Source organism: Gigantopelta aegis, chromosome 12, assembly GCF_016097555.1.
Source record: "Gigantopelta aegis isolate Gae_Host chromosome 12, Gae_host_genome, whole genome shotgun sequence".
In the NCBI taxonomy this organism is placed as follows: Eukaryota; Metazoa; Mollusca; class Gastropoda; order Neomphalida; family Peltospiridae; genus Gigantopelta; species Gigantopelta aegis.
This window is the reverse complement of record NC_054710.1, coordinates 12,500,468-12,524,121: the sequence shown is the minus strand read 5'-3', so window position 1 is coordinate 12,524,121 and position 23,654 is coordinate 12,500,468. Positions and strand designations below refer to the sequence as shown.

At 38.8% G+C, this 23,654-nt stretch overlaps 1 protein-coding gene across 1 annotated transcript in view; it reads left to right on the top strand.

Moving 5' to 3' along the window:
• Positions 1 to 23,654, top strand: part of LOC121385830 (hemicentin-1-like) — a 54,492-nt gene that overhangs the window by 9,221 nt on the left and 21,617 nt on the right. The window contains exons 4-8 of the mRNA XM_041516619.1: positions 5,590 to 5,886; positions 6,381 to 6,626; positions 9,972 to 10,268; positions 12,919 to 13,170; positions 21,268 to 21,558. Coding sequence (XP_041372553.1) covers positions 5,590 to 5,886; positions 6,381 to 6,626; positions 9,972 to 10,268; positions 12,919 to 13,170; positions 21,268 to 21,558 — 1,383 coding nt within the window. The remainder of the gene's footprint in view (positions 1 to 5,589; positions 5,887 to 6,380; positions 6,627 to 9,971; positions 10,269 to 12,918; positions 13,171 to 21,267; positions 21,559 to 23,654) is intronic.

The window sequence follows — 23,654 nt, the reverse complement described above, 5'->3', positions numbered from 1 at the left end:
TGTTATGACGAACTAACTAGCATGGTCCATTCCGGTTCATTATTACAGTACTTTACTGTATATAATATGGTCTACGACTTTATATGGGTGAAGTCTAGGGTCTCCACGAGTACTTGAGTACTCAGCCACGGGTCGAGTCTAGCAAGACTGGACTCGAGTCTTTTCACAGGACTTGAGTACCTGTACAAGTGAAACAATATATAGCATTAATTTCAGCAGTAACTAACCAGTAATACAAGTTACACAGTAATCATATGGTCATGTACTAGCTGATCGTTTTAATCTGCCCGTCCGTCCATCTGTCACAATACTGAACGTATCAACCAGTTTGTAAATGCAATACAATAGAATACTTTGACATTCATGTTCAGCACTGAAATTAATATACATATATTTTACTTTATCGTTTAGTTTCATTATTATCTAGTGTAAGTGTCGGGTACTCTGATCAGGGTCGAGTTTGACCCTCAAGTACTAGAGTCCAATATTTTGGACTCGTGGTGGCCCTAGTGAAGTCCAGGTTGACTACTGTATCTAGATCTACGTATTCCTGAGAATCTATCAGTTCTTATAAACAACTCGACTGGTTTTCATCGTATCCTATCCTGTCAGATCATTTAACACCAGATGTGAAAACCAGTCTAATCAGTTACTGCAATTGTTTTGCCGCCGTCCGTTGTGCGCGAGAACCACTTTGCGTTTTGAATCGAGTTGTCATTTGCAAACCTTGAATTTTTTATTTTTTTTTATTTTTTATTTTTGATCCCAGTGCCCCCTTTCCTTTCTCTCCTTTGAAATCCATCTCATTTCTTTCTGATCTAGCAACTCCTCCTATCTTTCAACTTCTTTCGCTGTCCACCTCCACCTCCACATCCCAGTCCTTGTCTCTCCAACTGCAACAGGCGCTTGTCTTGCTAACCATGAATTTAGTACCAGATTGTTTTTCGGTTTTCAAGAAACAAATCGCGAGTCGCATTTTAACATGTCATAGTCAGAAGATTACGTCGGACAATCGTGTCATGTGTATTAATTTCTCATGGAACAAAAAGTATCTGAAAGGTAATTTATACAATTATTAAACAGCCTCATATACCACAGTTCATTCTTTTCTTCAATGGTAGTGCATTTTTGAAATAAATATATACATAAATAAATAACAAAAACAAGCAAGTAAATGGTCTATCAAAACCACCCAATGACTTTACTGAAATAGAAAGAAGTAAAATGCATGTTTTTGAATGCTGCACAGCAAAAATTTCTTTCTATCCTGCAACCACCGTTTCTATTGACAGATTATGATGATGGATAAAGCAAAGTCATATTTGTATAGTAGCAGGATATGACTTTTGATATCACTCATGTGACATCACACGCATAGCTACATTACAAGATAGCTCATTTGACCTCCAGGTCATCATACAATGTGGCTGAAATAACAGCAAATAATAGCTTTTCCCCTTAATGTTTAGGGTCAGCAGGATAAAGATAATAACTATTTAATGACATCGGATATCTGCTTTATCCTGTTCAGGCCGAATGAGAAATTTCCCATTCTTACTGTCACAGGATAAAGCTCTATATATAGACATGTGGTTGTACAGACAGGAGTGCCCTTTGGTTGAAGGATGTTTGGTTGCAGTTAAAAGTGCATAATCAGAAGTGGGCGTCAGCATTCTCTAAGAAATACTTTGCCATCATATTGAGACTAGTAATATATTATAGTAGTATTAATACTACTAGATACATCAGACAGTGTGGGATGTGGCAAAATTGTCATTTAATGGTTTAGTTAAAGTTAAACTATGTTTTGTTTAACAACACCACTAGAGGACTTGATTTATTAATCATTGGCTATTGGATGTCAAACATTTAGTACTTTTGACATACAGTCTTAGAATGGAAACCCGCTACATTTTTCTCATTAGTAGTGAGGGATCTTTTATATGCACCATCCGACAGACAGGATAGCACACACCATGGCCTTTGATATATCAATCATTGCGCACTGGCTGGAACAAGAAATAGCCTGCAAAACAGCCATGCATCATGTGGATGCTTTACCACTTGACCTTTAGTGGTTTTGTTACTGAACAAAAAAATTATTCATATATATCACTTAAAATGTATGACATTTGAAACTAGTTGCCCAATCAGATCAGCATTATACAGTGAAACCCCTCTAAACCGGACACCCTTGGGACCAGTTAAAATGTCCAGTATAAGAGGGTTCCAGTTTAGAGAGGTTAAGTGCTGTATTGTTTTTTAAAAAGGGACTCTTTAAAACGTCCGGTTTTGAGGGAATTCCGGTTTACAGAGGGTCCGGTCTTGAGAGAGAAGTTTCACTGTAATATGAAATGCAATACCCTGATATCATCAAAAGGAAGTTGGACCAGTGTTAATTTCAATCCCTGTATTTTTAAACAACTATTATTGTTATCTGTCATCATGGGCTTCACCAAAAGATTTTGAAAGGGATTCATTTTGTAATATTTTATAACTTATATAATTATATATTTCAAACAGACAAAGCAACCCTACCCCTCGTGATGCACCTTGATTATAATTACCTTGACCTATTAATTTTAAAACTTTAATATAAAATGTGAGGAATGAACTGTGGTATTTTGTATGTTAAATGTGCATGCATTATCTTGATAAAATTTAATCACAAATGAAGTAACGCTTAAAATCTCATACATGCGTATACCACTTAACACTTAATTAACTAAGCTTTGCTTGCGGTGTATTTTAGGATGTATTCAGACTTATCATCATGATTTTTGTTCCCGGTTTGGGGAGGGGGTAAGGAATGTAATATTAGGAAGATAATGGTGAGCAAGTTGAAGAGGGTTCAAATTTAGAATTTTTGTAACATGATTAAAATGGCACAAAATTTGCAGAACATGTTTATGAAAATCTTTTTTTATTTTTTTTACACATTAAATTGAAATTAAATTAATTTAAGTTATAGCCAGAAATGTCTGATTGTTTGTTTTAAAATGACTTGCTGTGTATGGTAAAACACTACAATGAATGTTTTTCCAAAACTGATATTATTCTAATTCAACACATTTGTAAGAATGAATGTGATTGGATCGCTACTAAAAATCTGAGGTGGTAAAATCACTGATATACATGTACCAGTCACAGACCGGCCTCGGTGGCGTCGTGGCAGGCCATCGGTCTACAGGCTGGTAGGTACTGGGTTCGGATCCCAGTCGAGGCATGGGATTTTTAATCCAGATACCGACTCCAAACCCTGAGTGAGTGCTCCGCAAGGCTCAATGGGTAGGTGTAAACCACTTGCACCGACCAGTGATCCATAACTGGTTCAACAAAGGCCATGGTTTGTGCTATCCTGCCTGTGGGAAATGCAAATAAAAGATCCCTTGCTGCTAATCAGAAGAGTAGCCCATGTAGTGGCGACAGCGGGTTTCCCCTCAAAATATGTGTGGTTCTTAACCATATGTTTGATGCCATATAACCGTAAATAAAAATGTGTTGAGTGCGTCGTTAAATAAAACACTTCTTTCTTTTGTACCAGTCACAAATTTTCTGGCAGAAATACGTCATAGGTTAAGCAAAGAACAGGGTTGTTTTTGTAATGACGTCATAAAGACAATTTCTGTAGTGTTCATATTACGTACAGAAGTTGTTAAATACAGAAGTTTTTATGTCAGAAATGAACATATTATTCTTTAATAGTCGTTGTCTAATCATGAGAGCTGATTAAATATGTCAAATTACACATGTATGTTCGAGCCACTAACTGTCCGACCACCCATCGTCTGTTAATGGGCTGCCTAATGACATCACCAGCTGGTGACGTTTATATGCTTATTCTTACTAAAAATGTAACAATTTCCTATTTAAAATCAACCAGCAAACAGTTTAATTAGAATAGGGATAACCCTACTGTGTTTTCCGATTTGCGGACATATATCGGTGGTTTTACAGTCACAAATTTACCATTTTATTGGGTCCACTAACGTGTCACCCAAAAATGTCTGCAAATCGGAAAACACAATAGGATTATCCCTTACATTGTAAATATGCAGATTTAATTTTAATTTTTGACTTCTAATTATTAAGTTGTGGGACGTAGCCCAGTGGTACATCGCTCGCTCGATGCGCGGTTGGTCTAGGATCGATCTCCATCGGTGGGCCCATTGGTCTATTTCTCGTTTCAGCCAGTACACCACGACTGGTATATCAAAGGCCGTGGTATGTGTTATCCTGTCTGTGGGATGGTGCATATAAAAGATCCCTTGCTGCTATTCGAAAAGAGTAGCCCATGAAGTGGTGACAGTGGGTTTCCTCTCTCAATATATGTGTGGTCCTTAACCATATGTCCGACGCCATATAACTATAAATAAAATGTGTTGAGTGCGTCGTTAAATAAAACATGTCTTTCTTTCTGATCTAATGTACAATGTATTTGTTTGTTTGTCCTTGTTTTGTTGCCATTTGTGTTACTGTTCGTAAAATGACTTATCTCTATATATTGGCAGTGACTGAACCGATGAAATGTGCATTATTCTTTATTAGAATTTCGAAAATCAGGGCTACCTTTGGGTTGGCAGAAAATTTCGCCAAATCAACGTTTTAAACTTTAAAAATAGCAAAAACCCAGTTATTTTCTAAATAAAATAACATTTATTACATGAAATATATTCGCCAAATTAAAATAAAATTTGCTAATTGCCAGAGCTAGCCCTAAAAATCTTTTGCTAAATATGAAACACTTTTAAGGTGTAGATTTTTTTAAATACTAAATTATTATAAATCCTGCTATAAATAACACTGGGTGAACACAAAGTTTTACCAAATTATCTATTAAACTTCAAAAATGGTAGAAAACCAGTTATTATATAACAAAATGTAGTAAAGTTATTTTGCCAACTCAAAATAAAATTCGCCAGTTACGAATTTTTTGAAAACAACTGGCGAATTTTATTTGGCGATTTCCAGAGTTAGCCCTGAATAAATGTAGCAGATTTATTTATTTTTAAAACTTTATTGGGCAGAAATATGTCTTGTCTTAATTTCTAACAGTACTCACATCATATATGTATTATCATATCATGCCATTTGTTCATAAAATAAATATGTTATTACCAACTTTTCAATAAAGAGTAAGCACAAACTGAATTTAACAGTTAATTATATATACATGTAATTAATTCATTAAGTGCTACAGGGTGAGAAGGGGAGTAACTCCGTATTGTACTCTAGTACATGTATATGATCACAAAATTTGTACTTTTTTGATTAGTTAAATTGTCGAAGTAAGCAATTCTCAACAAACTTGATTTATTGCTAACTGTAATCCTACCATTTACGAGAATCAAGTTTATGAGAATCAAGTTTACGGGAATAAAATTTATGAGAATCAAGTTTACGAGAATCAAATTTACGAGAATCAAGTTTACGAGAATCATATTTACGAGAATCAAGTTTACGAAAATAATATTTACGAGAATCAAGTTTACGAGAATCAGATTACTCTCACTGTCACTGATTATAAACAATATGTGATGAGGTGCCTTTACACACCTTCCTTACCTTGTTTTTGGTTTTTGTTCACAGATGGTCCAAAAGTCGTCATTTCCTCTTTACACATCAGCACTGATGAGGGAAAAAACGTGGAACTCTCGTGTTCCATCGACTCAAATCCTGCAATAACGCAGATACAGTGGATCAGGATTAAAGACACTATCGAGACGACCTTGACCTTGACCGGCCGCTTTACGGGTGGATCGCTAACAAGTCCTTCGACTCTGACGATCTCGTCCGTCGAACCAGAGGATGCTGGTGGTTACAGGTGTCAGGCGGTCAATGCAGAGGGGACTGGCCGGAGCCAAGACATGACTCTTGTAGTTAACTGTGAGTATACTACTAGCTGTCAAGTTTGTTCCTCTGACATAAAAAGTGGTACAGCACTCGCTCGATGCACGGTCGGTGTGTGATCAATCCCCATCAGTGGGCCCATTGGGCTATTTCTTGTTCCAGCCAGTGCTCCACAACTGGTGTAACAAAGACCGTGGTATGTACTACCCTGTCTGTGGGATGGTGCATATAAAAGATCCCATAACTGGTTCAACAAAGGCCATTGTTTGTGCTATCCTGCCTATGGGAAGTGCAAATAAAAGATCCCTTGCTGCTAATCGAAAAAAGTAGCCCATGAAGTGGCAACAGTGGGTTTCCTCTCTCAATATCTGTGTGGTCTTTAACCGTATTATGTCTGATGCCATATAACCGTAAATAAAATGTTTTGAGTGCGTCGTTAAATAAAACATTTCTGTCTACCTTCAAATTATTTTCTGGCAGAAAGTCTGCCTCAGAATCCACCAATTCTAAAATATGTTATTTCTTTTCAGATGCACCTCGAGCCGTGACACTAACACCGTCTAGTCTCACCGTCCAGGAAGGTCGTCCAATCAACATCCAGTGCCGGGCCGACGCGTTCCCGTCATCGTCCTACAAGTGGTATTACCCGTCCGGCACGTTCACGTCCGGTCCACTCCTCACAGTGACCGCATCGCTTGACCATAACGGAGTCTTCACCTGTGTGGCCAGTAACTCCATAGGGAATGCCAGCAAGAATATTGATGTTAATGTGCTGTGTAAGTGGTTTTCTCACATATTGTCGTTCACGTGGATTAAAGTTAAAGTTTGTTTAATGACATCACTAGGCCCATAAGAATGGTATCTGAAGATGGGGGTGGGGTGGTTGTTAGAGAGTCACATCCCACAAAAATGTTTTTTGTAAATAATTTCAGTTTGGTTTGACATAAGAAGAAAAGTAAAAGTGTTTTTGAAATAACAAAAAAACACAAAAAAACTCCATTTTTATGTGCAATTCAGAAAACGTTCGGCTCAAAAATAAATAACTTGTAGTAAATTTCATAGTATGAAAAACGGCATATATATATATATATTCCCTGTGGGATGGACTATAGAAAACCACCGGCTCAGAAATAAATAACTTGTAGTAACTTTCATAGTATGAAAAATGGCATATATATATATATTCCCTGTGGGACGGACTATAGAAATAAATAACTTGTAGTAAATTTCATAGTATGAAAAACAGCATATATATATATATATTCCCTGTGGGACGGACTATAGAAATAAATAACTTGTAGTAAATTTCATAGTATGAAAAACAGCATATATATATATATATTCCCTGTGGGACGGACTATAGAAATAAATAACTTGTAGTGAATTTCATAGTATGAAAAACGGCATATATACGTGGCACAAAAAATAAAGGAACCCCAGATTTACTACTAGAAGTTAACTTTATTTGAGAGGCAAACAAAGAATCACTACGTAATGTTCTCAGTATCTTGTGTGTCCACCACGTGCAGCAACACATGCACGACATCTAGACGGCATGCTGGCTATCAAGCGACGGATTGTCGCCCTTGGAATGCGCCGCCATTCCTCCTGAAGTGCAACACTAATATCATCAAGATTGACTGGTTGAGGCTGTCTAGCACGAACAGATCGGCCTAAAACATCCCACAAATGTTCAATAGGGGACATGTCAGGAGATTTGGCTGGCCAGGGAAGTGAAGCGATGCCTTGCTGTGTGAGGAAGTCGGTAGCAACACGTGCCCTGTGTGGACGTGCATTGTCATCTTGGAAGACAAAGTTCTGTCCAATCCTGTTTGCCATAGGAGCAACTACAGGTCGTAAGATCTCGTTAACGTATCGCTGCCCTGTCATGTTACCACGAATGACAATCAGATCAGTCCTCCTGTCGTAGGTGATGCCAGACCATGACACTACCACCTCCGTAAGAATCGTGTTCCATGATGGTTGCTCTGACATAACGCTCACCACGCCGCTGCCAAACATGTTTACGTCCATCTGTGAACCTCAGACAAAACCTGGATTCGTCGGAAAACATGACATGACGCCATTGACGCAAAGCTCGTGTCTGGTGGTGTTGAGCCCATCGGTAACGTTGACGTCGGTGATTCAAAGTCATGATCACGCCTTTGAATGGACGTCTTGCCGTCAGTCCAGCAGCATGAAGTCTGTTCCTCACAGTAGAGTTGGACAGTCGTATTCCCGTGGCAGTACGGAACTCCCTCTTAATCTCCGGTGCAGTGACGAACCTGTTCCTAAGAGCAACAATCCGTATCAGCCGATCTTGTCTGACGGATGTCTTTTTGGATCGTCCCCTTCCTCTCCTCATTGTAACGTTACCAGTCTGGCGGTGTAACGTTACAAGCCGGGAAATCACGCTTTTTGATTTTCGAAAGAATCGAGCCACCTGATTCTGGGACTGTCCCGCCTGCACCATTCCAATTGCTTGTCATTTTTGTTCCTCTGTCAGGTATTGTCGTGGAGGCATTTTTACTGCAATGAGGAGTGCTGGTTATCGTGTCCAATTTATACCCTACAACGCACGTGCAATGCATGATTCTGCTGAACCATGGAGGGTAAGAAACGCTGCACTTATGGCCAATGGACCTGGGTTCGGATTTGGCTGGGTCAAGTGTAACATGGTCCTTTCAGATGCAAAATATACAGATATAGGGGTTCCTTTATTTTTTGTGCCTAGTATATATATATATATATATATATATTCCCTGTTGGACGGACTATAGAAAACCACCGGCTCAGAAATAAATAACTTGTAGTAAATTTCATAGTATGAAAAACGGCATATATATATATATATATATATATATTCCCTGTGGGACGGACTATAGAAAACCACCGGCTCAGAAATAAATAACTTGTAGTAAATTTCATAGTATGAAAAACGGCATATATATATATATGTATATATTCCCTGTGGGACGGACTATAGAAAACCACCGGCTCAGAAAAATGGCATATATATGCAGATTAAATTTAAAGTTATAAGTTTGTGTTGTTTTAAAAAAGTGACACCACTAGAGCACACTCTGTAGGAACGATACCTGGAGTAGGACGGGGGACACATATGGTGTTTGTTATACCAGTTGTGGAACACTGACTGGAATGAGAAACACTCCAATGCATGGGGCCATTGATGGAGATCATTCCTAGACCAAATTTAATAATTTTGACAAACAGTCTTACAGGAAACCCACAATAGTTTTCCATTACCAGCAAGTGATCTTTTATATGCCTTTTCCACAGACAGGACAGCACATACCCTTGCCTTTGATATACCCCCCCCCCCTCTCTCTCTCTCTCTCTCTCTCTCTCTCACACACACACACAAACATTCTTTTTCTTTCCTTTGATTTTACTGAGGTAGCCCATTGGGCTCTTTCTTGTTCCAGCCAGTGCCCCACGACTGGTATATCAAATTCAAAGGTTGTGGTATGTGCTATCTTGTCTGTGGGATAGTACATATGAAACATCCCTTGTTACTAATTAAAAAATGTAGCGGGTTTAATTCCTCTCTAAGACTATATGTCAAAATTACCAAATGTTTGACATCCAACAGCCGATGATTAATACATCAATGTGCTCTAGTTGTGTTGTTAAACAAAACAAACTTTTATTTTCCTGAGTTAATTTTTTTTCTACTTTGCTAGTGCTGCACAGTGCTCTTAATAATACAGGGCAGGACGTAGCCCAGTGGTAAAATGCTCGCTTGATGTGCAGTTGGTTTTGGATCAATCCCCGTTGGTGGATCCATTTGGCTATTTCTCGTTCCAGTCAGTGCACCACGACTGATATATCAAAGGCTGTGGTACATGTATGTGCTATTCTGTTTGTAAGATGGTACATATAAAAGATCTCTTTCTAATGAAAGTTTAATTCCTCTCCAAGAGTATATGTCAGAATTACCAAATGTTTGACATCCAATAGCTGTTGATTAATAAATCTGCTTTTATTTGTGCTTTAGTGGTGTTGTTAAGCAAAACAAACTGTAACTTTTTACTGAGTTAATATTTGTTTTCTACTTTGCAAATACTCTTAATAATAATGTTAATATTAACTTATTTCAGATTCTCCTCGTTTTCAAGTCGGCTCCAGTCCGTTATCGGCAAACGAGGGTGACGCCTCGCTGACGATATCCTGCGTCATTGACGCAAACCCACCGGTGACCAGCGTGTCGTGGAGGAAAAACTTGAACGTCCTTGACCTCTTGACCCCGGCCGGGAAGTACAGCGGCGGAACTGTGGCCAGTCCGAGTCTAGTCATCCGTAATGTAGAGGTATCGGACGGCGGCAATTACGTCTGCAGTGCTCAGAACAGCCAATCAGCCCTTGTGTTCAGCAGTGTCGTCGAGGTCAAAATAAACTGTAAGTAGGTCAAAGGTTAACTGTAATAAAATTATGAGCTACATGTATATGAGCAGTGTGGTTTAAATCTATTTTTACTGCATACTTTGAGTTTGGTTTTCCCAATAGTGGGTAAAGAGTGTTATTCCTATTCTATTCTCAATTTATTTTCATGCTTATATCCTATTAAGGTTCAAGCATGCTGTCCTGGGCACACACACACCTCAGCTATCTAGGCTGTCTGTCCAGGACAGTAGTTTAGTTGTTAGTGGTTAATGGTTAGTGAGAGAGAAGAGGGTGTAGTGGTCTTACACCTACCCATTGAGTTGTTAAAACTCGCTCTGGGTACACACACCTCAACTATCTGGGCTGTCTGTCCAGGACAGCGAGTTAGTTGTTAATGGTTAGTGAGAGAGAAGAGGGTGTAGTGATCTTACACACCTGCTCACTGAGTTGTTAAAACTCGTTTGGGGTGGGAGCCGGTACGAGGCTGTGAACCCTGTATCTGCCAGCCTTATGTCTGATGGCTAAATCACAACAGCACCGAGGCTGGTTATTTGTACTTTTGCTTTCACGTAAATGCTGCAAAGTATCTTACAAAATACCTCCACTAAAACGTTCCATCTATCTTTAACTTGTGTTGAAATTTCTTTGAGAAACTGAATCTTATTCTAAATGTTAATTTTACCAACGTGTGGTGTGATATTTCTATTTTTGGCACAGATCTTTGCATTGTGTTTTAACTCTTGGGTTGCTATTCATCACTTCATTTATGCATCTGCCTTAGTTTGACACCCAATAGTCGATGTCTTTTTTGTGAAGGAAAGAAAGAAAGAAATGTTTTATTTAACGATGCACTCAACACATTTTATTTACGGTTATATGGCATCAGACATATGGTTAAGGACCACACAGATTTTGAGAGGAAACCCGCTGTCGCCACTACATGGGTTACTCTTTCTGATTAGCAGCAAGGGATCTTTTATTTGCGCTTCCCACAGGCAGGATAGCACAAACCATGGCCTTTGTTGAACCAGTTATGGATCACTGGTCGGTGCTACTGGGTTCGGAAGTGGTTTACGAGATACCTACCCAGTTGAGCCTTGCGGAGCACTCACTCCATAAGGGTTTAGAGTTGGTATCTGGATTAAAAATGCCCCATGCCTCGACTGGGATCCCTAAAAAACCAGAATGACCAGTTACCTACCAGCCTGTAGACCGATGGCCTAACCACGACACCACCGAGGCCGGTCTTTTTGTGAAGGAGTGTTATTAAACATTCCTTCCTTCATAATTTAAACATTCCGGGGCGGGAATTAGCTCAGTGGGTTGAGTGCTCGTTTGAGGTGCTTGCTTCACAGGATAGAACCACCTCGATGGATCCATTCAACTCAGTGGTTTTTTTTTTTATCTTGTTCCAACCAGTGCACCACAAGTGGTGAAAGGCCATTGTCAAATGAATGCAATTGAAAGTTGGTAGAACCACCTCGATGGAGCCATTTAATCTTTTTATCTGTTCCAACCATATCAATGGTGAAAGGCCATTGTTGCAGCTGGCAATGGATTTCATTATCGACCAATGCGGGACGTAAGCCCCAGTGGTAAAGCATTCGCTTGATGTGTGGTCAGTTTGGGATCGATCCCGAAAGTAGGCTCATTGGGTTATTTTTCATTCCAGCCAGTGCACTACGATGATGGGTTCAGTTTGGGATCGTTGAGTTAGTGTTTCAGCCAGTGCACGACTGCTATATCAAAGGCTGTGGTATGTGCTATCCTGTCTGTGGGAAAATGCATATAAAATATCCCTTGCTGCATTAGGAAAAATGTAGCGGGTTTAATCTGATGACTATGAGTCAGAATTACCAAATGTTTGACATCCAATAGCCGACGATTAATTAATCAGTGTGCTCTAGTGGTGTTGTTAAACAAAACAAACTTTAACTTTTCTAATCATTCCCAACTTTATCCAAAAACCAGAATGCTTTTTACATGACGTCATTCTATTGTTTTTGGTACACTATACAAGAAATCAAACAAACAAAATACAGAAATGTGTGCAGAGAGAGGAAGGTTGGGTGTCAAACAGTTTTCTTTTTTTTCAAAGTATTTTACGGGTTAGCATGACCCGACCCCCCCCCACCCTCCAAAAAACGTTTCTCGCCATAGTGTAGATGCCACTCATCACAATTTCCTGCACATGTTCCTGATGTGAGTGGTATTAGCATCATAAAATGTCACACAGGGAAAGATTGTAATAAGAAATGCAACATTTGGCATCACATACTATGATTTAAAGGCATATTGTCACAGACCTCTGACCTATTACATGGCCTAACAAAGTATTGCTTAAAAATATATATATTTGATTTGTCCCTAAATGTACTTTATTCAACCATCTACGTAACCACCATACTCCACTTATTAATGATATTTTGTAAAAATAATTGAATTATGGCAATGGTCAATAATTCAAAAACTAACATTGCTGAGAGGGTTGACATGGATTTCACTCCATCATGGTGTAGTTAAAGTGATGCAATAGCTAGATTTGATCTGTAAAAATTAATGTAATTTTGATTTATTATTCATTTTTAAGAGAAATAAGGTCCTTAAATCTGTGACAGTATGCCTTTAATTCCTGTTTTCTTTTCCTTTTCTTTATATCAAACAGATGCGCCAAGGAACTTGATGATAATACCATCATCCCCGCTGACTTTTCGAGAAGGAAACAATTATATACTTAACTGTCGTGCAGACGGCGTGCCTGTGCCCACATTCGTGTGGACGTTAAATGGCGTCGTTAAAACAGTTGGGACGAGTTTGAATTTCCTTTCGGTTGGGCCGGAAGACGCAGGACTCTACACTTGCAATGTTACCAATTCTCGAGGGGGGTCCGTCATCCAGGCCACGGTGCTTGTTCAATGTATGTATAGATCTAGAAAAGTAGTTTTAGAGTTCAAATACCCCGTAGAGCCAAACTTACAAAACAAAATATAGAGGATATATTTCATTTGTGATGTTGCTAATACTAGAGTGTGGTGAGTTGTCTTATTGTCAGTTGTACTTGTTGAATATACATGTATGTATTAAGTAGTGCATGTAGTTATTGAGTAACACATCATAGTCAAAACAAAATATAGAGGATATTTCACTAATTGTGATGTTACTAATATTCAAAGGGGGTACATTATCCAGACAACAGTGTTAAATTATATATCTAGAAAAGTCATTTTCGAGTTCAAATACCCTGTTGGGCCAAACACTTGAGACATTTAATGTGGTGAATCATCTTGTCAATTGTACTCGTTGAATGTACGTATTTAGTAGTACATGTAGTTATTGAGTAACACATCATAGTCAAAACAAAATATAGAGGATATATATCACTTGTAATGTTACTAATATTCGAAGTGGGTACATTGTCCAGGCAACATTATTAAATGTATGTATGTAGTAGTAATTCTAGAGTAATGTACAGGTAAAAACTTAAAACGAAATATAGAGGATATTTCAATTGTAACATAACTAATACATGAAGAGGGTACATCGTCCAGACAACAGTGTTAACTGTATGTATGTAGTAGTAGTTCTAGAGTAATGTACAGAGAAAAACATAAAATGAAATATAGAGGATATATTTAACTAATTATGATGTTACTAATATTCGAAGTGGGTACATGGTCCAGGCAACAGTGTTAAATATATGTATGTAGTAGTAATTCTAGAGTAACATACAGAGAAAAACTTGAAATGTAATATAGAGAATAGTTCACTAATTGTAATGTTACTAATACACGAAGAGGGTACATCGTTCAGGCAACAGTGTTGAATGTATGTATATGTAGTAATAGTTCTTGAGTAACATACAGAGAAAATCTTAAAACGAAATACTGGTACAGAGGATATTTCACTTTTGATGTTACTACTGGTAATACTCGAAGGGGGTATATTGTTGAATGTTTATATCTAGATAAGTAGTTTTTAAAGTTCAAATACCCTGTTGAGCAAAACTTAATAGAAAAGATACAGGGTATTACACTTAACACAAAGCTAATACTTGAGGGTGGTCAATTGTCTAGTCAGCTGTTTTTGTTGAATGTTTGTATCTAGTAGTAGTTTTTGTGTAACTCACATAGAAAAACTTAAAACAAACTATAGGTAGTATAATACCAAATAACTTCCGGCTGGGTCAAAGTTCGAGGTGCACCGAACTTTTAATAGAGAAGTGAACACCACAAGTCCTGTGATTGGTTATAAATGTGAGTGTGTTGGTTGTAAAAAATAATAGTTTTGTCTGGGTAAAATAAATGTGCAATTTTATTTCATCTAGTACCAATGTGTCAAGTAGCCTTGTGCTTGAAACATGTATGGGGTACCTGTAAAAAAAAGTACTCAAATTTTGTGCGAAACTAGGGTAGTCATAGACGCTACCCGTTATCTCAGAAACGAGCAGCTTGACCCCCATTTTTTCTGATTCACTTTAAGTGTAAGGGGTGGTAGTATTTATATCCATGGAGTTTATGTCGGTTGATACGTTGCAGGTAGGAGTTTTAGCCGTATATGTTACTATTGTCATCTATGGGATTTGATTTGGTAGTGTGCACCCTATAGAGGCTGTTTCACTTGTGATGGTACTATTATAGAAGTGTGGTCCATTGACCAGTTAGCCATGTTAGTTAAATATATATTTATCTAGCAGTAGTTATAGAGTAACATAACATAGAGCCGAACTTAAAACAAAATATTTCTCTTGCAATGTTAACAACACTCAATTGCAACCCCTGCAGCTTTATAGCAAAATATATTGGAAGATATTTTGTGTTTTTTGTCAAATACAATTGAAATGTCATAAGCTGAAGTTGGTAATCATACCAGTCATGTCAATGGTGGCAGCTGGAATGGATTTCATTATCGATCAATGTGGGATGTAGCCCAGTGGTAAAGCACTCGCTTGATGTGCGGTTGGTTCGGGACTGATCCCCATCAGTGGGCCCATTGGGTTATTTCTCATTCCAGCCAGTGCATCACGACTGCTATATCAAAGGCTGTGGTATGTGCTATCCTGTCTGTGGGATGGTGCATATAAAAGATCCGTTGCTACTAATGGAAAAAATGTTGCAGGTTTCATCTCTAAGACTATGTCAAAATTACCAAATGTTTGACATCCAATAGCAGATGATTAGAAAATCAATGTGCTCTAGTGGTGTCGTTAAACAAAAACTAAGTTTAACTTTCATTATCGACCATCAGTTATATAGAGACTGTCGTCATTGGAAACCGTTTGTCTTAAAACTTTGAAACATATTTAACAAGTGAAAGCTACTAGCGTACAATTTTAAACAGCGAGTTGCAAGTTAAATTGTATATAACAGAAACGGATGTTCATGTAGTATTATTAGTCCATTTCTTACATACATATCAAAAACCAGTTTGAAAACAAACATAAATGTTTTTTTCCAACTAAAACTTATTACGGCACTTGCAGTTGATTTATGAGTCACAGAGGAATCAGTTTCAGGTCAGCATATACATCACAAAAGCAATCAATTTCAATTGTGCTTATTTCATTGAATTGAATGGGTTCTCTCCAAGCATTAACCAATCATATATGTTTTTAAATCAATAACACGTGAGTTATTGCTGTGTGAAAGAAAGAAACAAGTGTTTTATTTAACGACGCACTCAACACATTTTATTTACGGTTATATAGCATCAGACATATGGTTAAGAACCACACAGATTTTGAGAGGAAACCCACTGTCGCCACTACATGGGCTACTCTTCCGATTAGCAACAAGGGATCTTTTATTTGCGCTTCCCACAGGCAGGATAGCACAAACCATGGCCTTTGTTGAACCAGTTATGGATCACTGGTCGGTGCAAGTGGTTTACACCTACCCATTGAGCCTTGCGGAGCACTCACTCAGGGTTTGGAGTCGGTATCTGGATTAAAAATCCATTGCCTCGACTGGGATCCGAACCCAGTACCTACCAGCCTGTAGACCGATGGCCTGCCACGACGCCACCGAGGCCGGTATTTATTGCTGTGTGATATCCTGAATAATGCATGGTGTTGTCACCAACATGTATGTAAGAAAATCATTTTCCATCAGTATTTTCCATCAGTATTTTCCATCAGCCTTTGATTATATAACTGGTTACAATTACATGAAGTTAAAGTGACAGATCCTAGTTTTTAAACACTATGACATATTTTTCTCATTTAGAGCCATGTTTTGATAAATTAAAGTTGAAGTAATTACATTTTATTATTTATAATATTAATTTTTTATATACCTTAAGTGGTTCTCGTCATCCAAGTTTTTGTTATTCCCTGAAATGCGTTTTTCATAATTTTAAAAACACACATACGTTTGAGAAGTAATGATAATTATCGAGCCAAGCTCTATTCTATTTCAGAGGGTATTTTCCCTCTTATATATCACAAACTTCAGCTTCTCTCTGTTAGGCCAGTATTTTTTAATTTTTAGGTTTACGAACAAGAACTTTTGTGCACAAAGGTAGGTGAAAGGAAAAAAAAAAAAACCCCAACCTGTTTGGAGTGTATCAGTAGGGGTGATTTTTTTTCTTTCACTGTTACCTTACGAAATGTGCCACAATAGACTAGAATGGTAACTTTTTTTTTATTTAGAGCTATTTGTGGAAGTTGGCGGCAAAAAAATTAAAAATAAAAGTGAAAAATACGACTTTAATTTTTTTTATTTTAGCAAAATGTACGTCGGCGGGTTCGTAAACCGAATAATAAAAAAATACTGGCCTTATAACCATATCTAGATATATTACAGTTTTGTATATTAACTAAGCTTAGCGTCCATTTTCATGGGCTAAAACGTGTGTCTGCGCCTTTAAACTGGTTGATTTTCAATCATAAACTGATCACTGGAACACTGTGATATCACTCAAGTTTTATTTTGTCATTTATATATAGAATAGGAACAAAAAGCCAGTTTTATTATTTGGGTTGCAGTCTTCTTCCCCAACTCTCAGCTTCTAACCAGCCTGACAAATTAGGGTGATTAATAGTGCGATTCTGTTGCCAAAGGATTTTATATTTACAATTTAAAAGAAGTTTTATGGTGCCCCAGTCTTAAAATGATTATCAAGTCTTAAAAGAATTTTTACAGTGCCTCAGTCTTAAAAGGATTTGTACAGTGCCTCAGTCTTAAAAGGATTTGTACAGTGCCTCAGTCTTAAAAGGATTTGTACAGTGCCTCAGTCTTATAAGGATTTGTACAGTGCCTCAGTCTTAAAAGGATTTGTACAGTGCCTCAGTCTTAAAAGGATTTGTACAGTGCCTCAGTCTTAAAAGAATTTGTACAGTGCCTCAGTCTTAAAAGGATTTGTACAGTGCCTCAGTCTTAAAACAATTTGTACAGTGCCTCAATCTCTAAGGTTTATTTATACACATTGTAGGCCTAGATTGTCCTTAAAAACCGAGGCTGGTTGAAATGTCAAGGTGTGGAAATAACAGTATAACAGTAAAGCTGGTTTGTAGACTGCACTTTTTGTTTTAGTTAAGCAACTTGTTTGTTCTTGTTAGTTGCATGATTGCTTTCATTTGACATAAATTATAGTACATATTCTTTCATTGTAACTGACGCACACCACAAGTGTTGGCTTTTGCTTTGATTTTTTTGTCTTTCAGTTTGACATTTTTGGTAGTATTACAGGTTGAAATGTAATGTGTCATGTAATTGTGCCTATACATCGGTTGCATTTTTCACATTAAAGGTACAAAGGTAAAAAAACATACATACAATTTTTACCTTTAGCTTTGTTTTTAAACCTGGTATTTTCTCTCTACCACATACATGTAATTCAGATCTTTGATACATGTAAGTTATAAATGTTTCTAAATATATCCTATTAGTTAAAAGGACAGACCCTAGTTTTTAAACACTACAGCATATTTTTCACCATTAGAGCCGTTTATGATCACTGAAATCAAACATTACTTATATTTTATTGTTTAGATTATCCATTTCCATACAACAGAAGTGTTTCTGGTCATCCTGTCAATTTCTAATATCACAAAATGCATTTTTCATGTTTGGTTGCATTATTCTCATACCTTCATCTGTCATTCCTGTTAATTTACAGACTACCGTTGAGGGTTTTCCAGGGTACCCACCATTCATGCAATCCATAGTTAGCTTTGCTACACCTGTTAAAAACCCCCACCCGGAAACAATTAAAAGGGACAGACACTAATTTTTAAAGCATATTTTTCACTATTATAAGCCGTTTATGATAACTGAAATCAAACATTACTTATATATTTTATTGTTTAGATTATCCATTTCCGTAGAACCGAAGTGTTTTTGGTCATCCTGTTTTTCTAATATCACAAAATGCATTTTTCATATTTTAAAAAATGCACGTGCATCTGAGAAGTTGCGGTTATTTATTTGAGTTCTAGTCTATTTTTTTAAGGATATTTTCCTGTTTTAACATCACAGACTCTTGTTTCAATCACTCTGTTGTAACTTTATCCAAGTGTTACAGGTTTGTAGATTAACTAAACTGAGAGTCCATTTTTACAAGTTTAAACTAGGTTCTGCGCCTTTAATATCTTGCTCGTATTAATTTTATAATTTACAGAAACTCAAATTGGCATCAAAATAATAACCAGAGAATTGCCAGTAGGTTACCATGACAACGGTGGATGTCATTTGCAGTGGCGTAGGCAGGTGCCAAAAAGTGTGTGTGTTGGGGGGGGGGGGGGGGGCACACTTTTATATTTACACATTTTTACACTAATTATAAAGCAAATATAAAGCAAAATATCTGAAAAGTGGGGGGCACATGGCCCCCTTGTGGCCCCCCCCCCCATCTCCATGCTTCCTATGCCAGTGATTTGGTATCTGAAGACTGTTTGTACACCTTCATGATTTTGGGATTGTTACCATATTGTTTTGCATTGTACAGCTTTATGGCCAGGGGTGGGACATAGCCCAGTGGTACAGCGCTCGCTTGATGTGCGGTCGGTTTAGAATCGATCCCCGTTACGGGGCCCATTAAGCTATTTCTCGTTCCAGCCAGTGTATCACGACTGGTATATCAAAGGCTGTGGTATGTGTTACCTTGTCTGTGGGATGGTACATATAAAAGATCCCTTGCTACTAATGGAAAAATGTAGCGGGTTTCCTCTCTATGACTTATATGTCAAGATGACCACATGTTTGAAATCCAATAACCGAGATTAAAAAAAATGTGCTCCAGTGGTGTCTTTAAGACCAAATCCCACTTGATTTAAAAAATAACTTCATTTTCCCACCAGATGATTCTCCTATTTTTAATTTATCAGCGTTGTTATGGGAGACAGGATCTAGATTAGTGGTTTTCAGTAGGACCCATTCTCTGCTTCAGTGGATCCCATTCTCCATGGCCTACAACACGTATATTAAAGGTTGTGGTATGTGCTGTCCTGTCTGGGAAAGTGCATATAAAAGATCCCTTGCTGCTAATGAGAAAATGTACCTGGGTTTTTTTTTTCTAAGATTATGTCAGAATTATCTAATGTTTAAAATCCAGTAGCAGATGATTATTAAATCACTGATCTAGTGGTGTCATTAAACAAAACAAACGTTAATGTAATTCAACATATGTGACTCAGTCTCCAAAGATATCTTGTTCTTGGTGTAGACTTTTTACAAACTACATTGACTTTCATTATCCCTTTGATTTAGGGTCCAGCATTTAACAAATGTCATCTTTAACTAAGTCTCTAAAGACTATTTGCTTATGATCTTGGCTTTTTACAATTTTACAAACAGCGTTTTTATTGCATAGACATGTCACTCAGTCTCTGGAGACTATTTGCTTATGATCTTGGCTTTTTACAAACAGCGTTTTTATTGCATAGACATGTCACTCAGTCTCTGGAGACTATTTGCTTATGATCTTGGCTTTTTACAAACAGCGTTTTTATTGCATAGACATGGCTCAGTCTTGGAGATTTGCTTATGATCTTGGCTTTTACGAAAGCTGTTTTTCTCGCATGCATGTCACTCAGGTCTGTAGATGACTAGTTTGCTATGATATAATCATTGGATGGTGGGCTATATATTTATCTACAACAAGGCATATCTCTTACTTAGCTGTTGGAGACAATATGGGCTGATAATGCCTGTCTGGAATGCATGTGTTTTAAGGATTGTAAATACGTAGTTACCATGGTAAGTCTAAACAGGCTTGGACAATTAGGTCCTGATTTATCTACAACAAGGCAACTCCCCAGCCCCAGTCGTCCCAGCCATGGTGTCCCTGCACACTTGCCTGACCCAGACCCAGCCCCACCCCAGGCCCCAGGCCCAGGCCCAGACCCATGACCCAGACCCCAGACCCATACCCAGACCCATACCGCACCCACCCCCAGACCCAGACCCCCAGACCCAGACCCAGCCCCAGGCCCCAGGCCCCAGGCCCCAGACCAGACCCAGACCCAGACCCCCAGACCCAGACCCAGACCCAGACCCCCAGACCCAGACCCAGACCCAGACCCAGACCCAGACCAAGACCCAGACCCCAGACCCAGACCCCAGATGACCCAGACGATCCAGACCCAGACCCCAGACCCCAGACCCCAGACCCAGACCCGGCTTCAGTGTGTTTTGAGTCTTAGCTATATCCCTTTCATTTGTTTTTCAAATTCACCTAAATTCAACCTACCAGCATCATCAGTAACTGATCGGATGCATGACTCATTTACCATAGTTTGATACCCAAATAGCCGATGTAATTCTCATGCTGGGGTCCAACCAACCAAAACTCTATTTATGTGCATATTTCCACTAGAGTTTCAGGCACATCCATCCCGATCACGTCCATCCTGATCGCCACCTCTGACAAATGTCGGTTGTATTGATCGGGCTGAAGTGCTGGGGTGTCGTTAAACATTAATTTATTCATTCATCCAGATGCATGACTCGGTTTCTATAGACTATTTCCTCATGATCTGGTATTTTTATTTACCGACAACATATCCTTGATTTTCCAGATTCTCCCAAATTTACACTACCATCGTCTTCATTCGGAGGGGACAAGGGAGGCTCCCTGAATATAGAATATTCAATTCAAGCGTACCCTGCGATAACGACCTTTGAGTGGTTCAAAGACAACCAGAAGATTAATCTGACGACACCGGATGGAAAATACGAAGAAGGGCTGGCCAACTCGACGCGACTCGTCATCAACGACCTTCAGCCATCCGACGCAGGCTCGTACACGATAAGGGCCAGCAACTCCATAGGAGGCACAGAGTCCGACCCCATTATGGTGGCTATAAGCTGTGAGTTGTTTGTTCTCTTGTGTAGCTTAGTAGTAAGTCTGAGGGGTCATAGGTCGTAAGATCAATTCTCCAGGGATGTATGTATGGATGGAAATGATTATGGATGAGCAGTTTGATAAGGACCACAAAGTCGTACCCCATTATGGTGGCTATCATTGTGAGTTGTTTGTTCTCTTGTGTCTGGGGGAGAGAAGTAGCTTAGTGGTAAGTCTGAGGTGTCTTAGGTTGTAAGATCAACCCTCCAGGGATGTATGTATGGATGGGAATGATTATGGATGAGCAGTTTCATAGGGACCACAGAGTCTGACCCCATTATTGTGGCTATGAGCTGTGAGTTGTTTTTTCTCTTGTGTCTGGGGGAGGGAAGTAGCTGAGTGGTAAGTCTGAGGTCCCATAGGTCGTAAGATCAACCCTCCAGGGATGTATGTATGGATGGAAATGATTATGGATGAGCATTTTCATAGGGAACACAGAGTCCGACCCCATTATGGTGGCTATCATTGTGAGTTAGTTTTTTCTCTTGTGCGGGGGAGAGAAGTAGCTTAGTGGTAAGTCTGAGGTGTCATAGGTTGTAAGATCAATTCTCCAGGGATGTATGTATGGATGGGAACGATCATGGATGAGAAATTCCATAGAAAGCACAGAGTCCGACCCCATTATGGTGGCTATAAGCTGTGAGTTGTTTGTTCTCTTGTGTAGCTTAGTGGTAAGTCAGGTCTTATAGGTTGTAAGATCAATTCTCCAGAGATGTATGTATGGATGGAAATGATTATGGATGAGAAATTCCATAGGAAGCACAGTCTAACCCCATTATTGTGGTTATTAGCTGTGAGTTGTTTGTTCTCTTGTGTCTGGGCAACGGAAGTAGGTTAGTGGTAAATTCAACGTCGTTCAAGCCAGTGCACCACGACTGGTATATCAAAGCCTGTGGTATGTGCTATCCTGTCTATGGGATGGTTCATATAAAAGATCTCTTGCTACTAATGGAAAAATGTAGTGGGTTTCCTCTTTAAAACTATATGTCAAAATCACCAAATGCTTGACATCCCATAGCAGATGATTAATAAATCAATGTGCTCTAGTGGTGTCGTTAAACAAAACAAACTTTTGACAGATGTCATGTGTGACTAAGTCTCTAAAGACTATTTGCTAATTGATCTTGGCTTTTTACAAACAGATGAATAAATGGGGCGGGACGTAGCCCAGTGGTAAAGCATTCACTTGATGCGCGGTCGGTCAGTAGACCCATTAGGTTATTTCTTATTCCAGCCAGTGCTCCACAACTGGTGTAACAAAGGCCGTGGTATGTACTATCCTGTCTGTGGGATGGTGCATATAAAAGATCCCTTGCTGCTAATCGAAAAGAGTAGCCCATGAAGTGGCGACAGAGGGTTTCCTCTCTCAATATCTGTGTAGTCCTTAACCATATGTTTGATGCCATATAACCATAAATACAATGTGTTGAGTGTGTCGTTAAATAAAACATTTCCTTATTGAATAGACAATGTCACTCAGTCTCTGGAGACTTTTTGCCTATGATCTAAGAGAGTGTTGATAACCATCCAAATATCTGTCTAGCTCTCAGAGAACTTGGGCTAGTTGGAGGGAAGTGGTTTATTTGTAAGTTTGAGGTCTAGCGCGAGGTGTGATGAGCCTTAACTTCAATTTTCCAAGGCAGAATCAAGCCAGCCGATGTAGGGATATAGAATGTACATGATAAGCACCAGAAATTTCACAGGGACCAAAGAATCCATTGTGGTGTCAATCAGCTGTGAGTTTTTTGTTCTCTTGTGTTTGTGATAGGATGTAGCTCAGTGTTAGAGTGGACCAGGCTTGGCGGTGTTGTGGTTAAACCACCGGGCATAAGACTGGTAGGTACTTGGTTCGCAGCCCAGTACCGGCTCCCACCCAGAGCTCAGTGGTCAGTGGGTAGGTATAAGACCATTACACCCTCTTCTCTCTCACACTAACCACTAATAACTGACCCACTGTCCTGTACAGATAGATGAGCTGTCGTGGTTAAGCCTTCTAATATACGGCTGGTAGGTACAGGGTTCGAAGCCCGGTACCGGCTCCCACCCAGAGTGAGTTTTAAC